A 7449-nucleotide genomic window follows, 5' to 3' on the forward strand; every position below is an offset into this window, starting at 1 on the left:
GTACAACTACCAATAATCTTGTAATATACAACAGTGTCACTTTTGCAAGAAATCAAAATCTTTGCCCTTCAAAATGTGTTCTGCCAATTTTGTGTCTACATTTATTTGTGGATATATAATTCCTTTTTCTAAAAGATTTGAATACTGCTAGTAGTCTGCGTGTTACAAATCAAAGATGAAGCTGGAGGGCAGAATTAGTACACTCTTTCTCTTTTAGGTTTATACTATAACTGGATATCCTACTGTAAAAATGTATAATTTTATAGTGTAAAACTAATATATAAAGACATGACTGTAAAAGTGTGTAACAAAAGATTAATAGTCTCCCACATTTACACATGCATTTTACTTCCTCACAGTATGTAAACTGTTTATCTTTTATACCTTTATATTATATATGTTGAATAAAAGAAAATGAATTTTCATCTTGTGTATAAAGTGAATTTCTACAAAAAGTTGAATGCCATTTTCATAAACAAAACTTTTATTTAACTTATAAAGACAGGATGGTTTTACTTTGAAAGCACATTTCTTCTGACCAGCTTCCAAAAAGCATGTTTCACATCCTTATTCCTCAGACTATAAATGATGGGGTTCAACATGGGACTTACGAAAGTATAGAACACAGCAATAATTTTGGACTGCTCCACTGACTTATCTGTGGGAGGTCTAACATACATGCAGAATAGCGTCCCATAAAACACAGTCACTGCCACCAGATGAGATCCACAGGTGGAAAAGGCTTTGCGCCTACCTTCAGCAGAACGCATCCTCAAGATGGCAATGAGAATGAACAGGTAGGAAATGAGGATTATGAACAGGGAATTGGAGAGGTTAAATCCTGCTACTACAAACATTGATGTTTCCTTAATGAATGTGTCAGAGCAGGAGAGTCTGATGAGTGGAGGGTCAGCGCAGTAGAAGTGGTTGATGATATTGGAGCCACAGAAGGTCAAGCGATATGTCCACATGGTTTCCATCAGGCCACTAAGGAAGCCATAGATATAGGGACCAGCAATCAGACGCACACATACCCCTTTGGACATCTTGCTACTGTAAAGCAAAGGGTTACAGATGGCCATATACCTGTCATAGGCCATCACAGCTAACATGTAATATTCAGTAATCACCATAGCAATGAAAAAATAACACTGGACTAAACACGCAGCATATGAAATGGTTTTCTTCTCTGATAAAAAGTTCACCAGCATCTTGGGAGTCACATTGGTAGAATAGCACAAATCCAAACATGACAAACTGGCAAGAAAATAGTACATAGGGGTATGCAGGCGGGAATCTATCCTGATCAACACCATCATGCCAAGATTCCCTCCCACAGTGATCAGATAGATCACCAGGAAGAGCACAAAAAGCAAAGGCTGCAGCTCTGGACGATCAGTTAATCCCAAGAGAATAAATTCAGTCACCATTGAGTAATTGCCTCTGACCATTTTCTTAGGTGCCAGCATGTTCACTTAGATGAGTTAAAGAAAGGTAAATGAGATGCATGTTAGACATTTTCTCTCTTTTTCCCTAACACTCTCTTATTATTCATCCACACACAGATATTGCTAAGGCCTGAGAATATCAGAGTTAGTACACTGGATTTTCCAATCTATAAAAAAACAAATACCGTGCTGGACGTGGTGGTGCATGCCTTTAATCTCAGCACTCAGGAGGCAGAGGCAGACAGATTTCTTATTCCGAGGCCAGCCTGGTCTACAAAGTGAGTTCCAGGACAGCCAGGGCTACACAAAGAAACCCTGTCTTGACAAAACCAAAAACAAAAAACCAAAAACAAAAAACCAAACAAAAAACAAAAAACAAAAAGCAAAAAAATCAAAAAATCCAACAACAACCAAAAAAAAAACAAAAAACAAAAAAAACAACCAAAACAACCTTTTGTTTTCTGTATGTATGGATGTGTGTGTATGGGTGTGTGTGTGTGTGTGTGTGTGTGTGTGTGTGTGTGTGTGTCCATGTCCTTGCCTTCCATATCATTTGGGGCAGGGTTTCAGCATCTCTTTTTATTAAATAATCTGACACATTTGCTTCTCAGAATTCTATTGTGTCTCTGCTTCCCATATCAACACTGGAACACTGAAGTTTACAGACACATGTCACCACAACCAATTTAAGTGAATTCTAGGGAACAAATTTTCCATATACATGTGGTAAGGTGGTTAAGGCAGGTGTTTTACCCACTGAGCTATCTCCTCAGCCTAGGTTGGCATTCTTAAGTAGATCACACATATTCCTAATTATCTGGCAGCACGGGTGCAGATCATGCCCACCCAGACAGGATCACACTTTACCAAACTGCTTTGAGATGAAGGAGGTAATCATGATCCAGTAATAGGCTGGGATAAAGTTCCAAGTGCACATTATAGTTTGTTATGAAACCGTAGTCTCCTTCTTAATAAATTAGGAGAGATTTACCAGTTACTCACACTGTTTGTATATCTAGAAGCCTTACTTTGGAAAACTTAATTCCCATGTGTCAAAAAGAAAGAAAGCAAGAAAGCACAGAATTAAAGATACCAGAAGTAAGTTCTGCCAGGATCAACTTTTCAACTATAATCTTAGGGTGCCATAATATAATCTCTCTGTTGAAATACAAAATGATGAATTTTAAAACTGGGGATAACAAAGATCTACATGAGTTACTAACTAAAGGGTTTTCATACAGCAGTCGGTATCACACACAGAAAGGAAAATTTAAACACCAATAATTAGGTTGCATGTTCATTTTTTTATAAATTTATATTTTCATTTGTTCCCCCCAATCACATGTTTCACCACACATGACAAAATTTGGCAATATGTTCTTGTAGTGAGCAGAAATTTGAATTTAAGTTTTCTAATTGCATAGAGAATAAGTCCAACTCTCTTTTTAATAGTAAAGCAAAAAATAATGAAAGGAGCTCTAGTTATTGTTAGTACAGAAGGCAGAATGTGCTTTTGAAATTAACAAATTGCATTTTCAGATAATATCAAGTCAGTATCTTCTCTAGTGAATAAATACAACAACAATCTGGTTGGAAACCTCTATAGTGTATTTTAATTATGGATTTTGGTGTTATATTTAGCCTATTTAAAGTTTTAAAAATAGATGGTATAGAATAGAAAGTTCAATTGGTTATCATAGTTATTTAATTCAATCAATCACAGTAAGCAAGGTGGGGGCATAAGAATCAACTGAAATGAGCTAAAGAATAGTTTCTGTGTAAAAACAGTTATTCTGACTATGTGGTGGAATCCTTACTTTATGCTAATGGGAGTCCCAAGTTCTAATATACTGTGAGGTTATGGTTTTAAATATTAGAATCCATTATTTTCAGCAAACTCTACCAAAATATTCTTAGAAATTATTTTTATATTTCAATCTGTCCTCAATCAAGGCATACAATAGAAATCTGCAGACTTGTTCTACTATGATACAGTAATTGAATATAGTGCCAAACTCACCAGCTGTATATTTTAAATATATAAGCTGTTCATGATAGCTGAATCAAACAATAGTACAAATTATGTTGATGGTGCTCTCAGAATGCTGCATACTTAATTAAAATAACCTAATACACAAATGACTGTGAACTAGAACACAAGTACTGAAGAAGAAAACAAACAAACAAACAAAAAACCCCAACATAACCAATAATGGGGCTTGCTTTGAAAAGGGTGGTTGATGTCGTACAAAGAGGGTGTAGAAAATTATAGTTTATTGTCATAGATGAGTAGTATACATTTTATCTAAGTAGGTATTTGTGTTTAAAAATAAGGATAGACATTGAGGAATAATGGGGCTGATCTGGGGTTTGAGGCATTTTTAAGTATTGTCTAGTAGCACAAGAGTAGAAGAACACTTAAGAAATTTGAACATTTCATATGGAGACATTCCCTGTCTTTAAAGAATTGTTTTGGGATTTTGATGGGGATTGCATTGAATCTATAGATTGCCTTTGGTAGAATGGCCATTTTACTATATTTCACTGGAAACTTTCAATTGAAATAGAAGCTATTCAATGTTTATTACAAGTATTAAAAAGATATCATGATAGAAAACAGTAGACAGCAGACATCCCTATAAATAGCCCTTTCCTTATGACATTGATAATCTAAAATTTAGTAACTAGTTGTCAACATGAATACTGATAAAGTTTTGAAACATGTATGTTGTTTATGAAATCAAATAAAATAGAAGTGTATCCCATCACAAAATTTTACTTGCTCTATATTAACTTACTTCTATCTAGATTGAAAATATAAAAATAGATAATTTAATTTTCATATATGTTTATATTCTATAGGAAAATAAAATTAATTGCAGTATTTGGAAAATTGTACAGATTGCTTTTAAATAGAAAAGACTGTTGTAGTAAGTCATTATGCATTGTGAATATATGGATGAAATTTTGAGTGACTAGTTTTCATCCTACTAATTAGAAAGACAAATATCACAATCAACAATAATCAAAAACATAATTATATCTATAAAATCAGATTTACAAGTTTTGTTGGCATCTGAAATACTACTAGTTGAAATGTACATATCATCTCCTTTGGAACTGGTCTATATGAAAATTTCATTGTAGCAGAGTAGCCTAGAACTCTTAACTCACTATTTCATGAGCATACAATTTCTTGCACAAAAGCTGTGATTTTGTCATATAAATTGGATGAAGTGGGAGAATACTAGAAATTTTAGTTAAGGAAAGGGATAGAGGAAAAAAGAGATAATAGTTTATTAATTAGAAGTCTAGTCATTGGGCACCTAACTACCTGGCTGAGCATAGAGATATACAGAAGACAGATGGCTTGGTCATTAAGAGCACTCTCTGCTCTTCTAAAGGCCCTGTGTTAAATTTCCAGCAACCACATGATGGCTCACAACTATCTTTCATGGGATCAGACACCCTCTTCTGGTGTGTCTGCAGACAATGACAGGCTACTCATATATATATATATATATATATATATATATATATATATATGTGTGTGTGTGTGTGTGTGTGTGTGTGTGTGTGTGTGTGTGTGTGTGTGTGTAATAAATCTTAAAAAATAAAATGATAATGTAAGTTAGAAAATAAGAATAGAGATGGATAAGCCAGATAGCTATGGTTCCTATTAACCTCCTGGGAGTGTACACTGTTCTTGTATGCTTTACCATCATGGATTGAAATCCATTCAAATTTGAAATCCCTTCTCTCCTAGTTTTCCTCTGCCATGCTTCTCAAATAAGAGGACACTATATGTTACCACGTAACAATGAATGACTGTGACTTCTAGGGCACATTAGAAAATGGAGATTCATATAATCCTCTATGTTGTTAGTGAAACTCTTTTAAGAATTCACTTAAATCATAATAACATCTCTTATGGCAGAGTCACATTCTTTTCATGATATTTGGAGTTAGCACATGTTCAGTGTCAGACATTGAGCAGTTTTCAAAGTACCTGAAATTTCTACCAAACCTACCTTTCAATTTTGAATCTACCAGTTCTAAACTCATATTTTCTTGTGTACTTATTAGATACATTAACATTGATCCCAATTTTCTCTCTTCAATAATTTACAGGTAAATTTTAAAATATCTATAATATTTAAAATTTCAAAGAAAGAATAAATTTCAAAATAATGTATCTTTCTTTTCTTTGATTCTTATGAATTATTTTATTTTTAAGATTGCAATATAATTATTTCATTCTTCCATTCTCTTTCCTCCCTTTAAGCCCTCCCTTATTTCCATCGTTCCTCTTCTTTCCCATTAATTTTTGATGACAGTGCTTTTTAGGTATTAGAGAACTTTCTGTAAACATATTCTGGTAATATCAGTGCAATGAACAATTTATTTCTTTCATGTGGCATTAATTTTTGAACTAATTATTGAAATATTGAAATACAATTTGGCAACAAAGAGTGGTTATCACAAACATATAGTTTCAATAAAATATTAATATTTTTCAGTAAGCAATCTAAGTAAACACACACATACTCACTTGTGTCAGCAAGATAAAACCCTAGACTACTGTTCAGTAAGTTTTGTTGACATTGATTCCTCATGATGACTATTCAAACTGAAACAGAAATAAAATAGAAATACAAAGGTCATGATATTCGTTCCTACCTGAATTCAGGAAAACTTCTCACAGAAACATTAGAGTTCCAACCAAGGAACAGCTTAAAATGATTCATGCCCTATTTGTAACTTAGTGAGCTTATTCCCAAAGTATTTTTAACAGACCCCAAAGAAATAATTAAATAATCATAGTAATTGCTTTAGACACATATTCAATAGAACCATGGGATTTGAGCAATGGAATTGCATCACCTTGTATTTATATTGAGCTATGTATTTCATGTGTTTAAAATTGATTCTCAGAGGATATTTTGTTATGAATCAATATTTCTTACAAGAAAATAATTTGAACAATTAGTAGTGGCATTATGTTTTGACATAATTCATGGACTTTGTTTTTTTTATGATTCTTTCAAAGCTGGAATTTTGTACTGTAAATCTCACAATTATGAAAAAATGAAGTAGTCATATTGTAAAACTAATAATTTTATTGTCTTAATGATTTATTAGAACACCAATATCATATAATTAAACTTAATAAAATTAATAGAAAACAAAGTTATACAGTATAGACATCTCCTAAACATATTAAAATTTTTCAGCAGGATTTCAAGGCAGCAAGTATTAATAAGTAATACATTCAGATTTGATTTTCTGTCAAGGAAACAAATTATATGGAAAAATTCCTCATAAACTAAAAAAAATGAGAATAATCATAAATTTATCAATTTTATTCCAATTTTCTAAACTTATGAAGGGTGAGGTGTGTCAGCAAAGAAGCAATAGGTAAAGTCATATGTGTATATATGTGTATATATGTGTATATACACAATGTGTATGTGTGTGTGTATTATGAACTCAAATTTACACGATGAATAGTGTTCTGAAGTCTCAATGAGAACTAATGGACAGAAGAAAGAATGACAAATGGTAAAATGCAGGAGAGATGTAATCCCAGCACTTAGGAGGCAGAGGCAGGGCGATTTCTGAGTTTGAGGCCAGCTTGGTCTATAGAGTGAGTTCTAGGACAGCCAGGGCTACACAGAGAAACCCTGTCTTGAAAAGCCAAAAAAAAAAAAAAAAAAAAAAAAAAAAGTAAAGTATCCTCAACATAAAATAAATACTTAAATGACAATGTCCTTATTAATGTAATATATGGTATACAATAAAAATAAAGAATGAAAATTACAAATATGTAGCCAACTCCATACACTAGGCATATATGAATTATGTTGGGAGCTATTAAGACAACACTATTGTCCTGATCTCTAAATTGGGCCTCTCCCCCTGAGAAGAAAAGGGTCAAAAGCGGGCCACTGACACACCGATTCCGAGAACCACAGAATGTTCCAGTCCTAAGTCATTGCCG

The 7449-nt window shown here is 33.1% G+C and overlaps 1 protein-coding gene across 1 annotated transcript; it reads right to left on the reverse strand.

Moving 5' to 3' along the window:
- Positions 1 to 512: 512 nt before the first annotated feature.
- On the reverse strand, positions 513 to 1469 carry LOC110289552 (olfactory receptor 5M5). The gene has a single exon (XM_021155816.2). It carries the CDS (start codon positions 1467 to 1469, stop codon positions 513 to 515), a length of 957 nt encoding a protein of 318 aa, XP_021011475.1.
- Between the last annotated feature and the right edge of the window lie 5980 nt (positions 1470 to 7449).

This window comes from Mus caroli, unplaced genomic scaffold, assembly GCF_978045245.1.
Source record: "Mus caroli unplaced genomic scaffold, Mus_caroli_1 scaffold_2, whole genome shotgun sequence".
NCBI lineage: Eukaryota > Metazoa > Chordata > Mammalia > Rodentia > Muridae > Mus > Mus caroli.

What these genes read in the sequence shown, in the direction of transcription:
- LOC110289552 (XM_021155816.2), bottom strand. Translation starts at nt 1,469, where the DNA reads ATGCTGGCACCTAAGAAAATGGTCAGAGGCAATTACTCAATGGTGACT.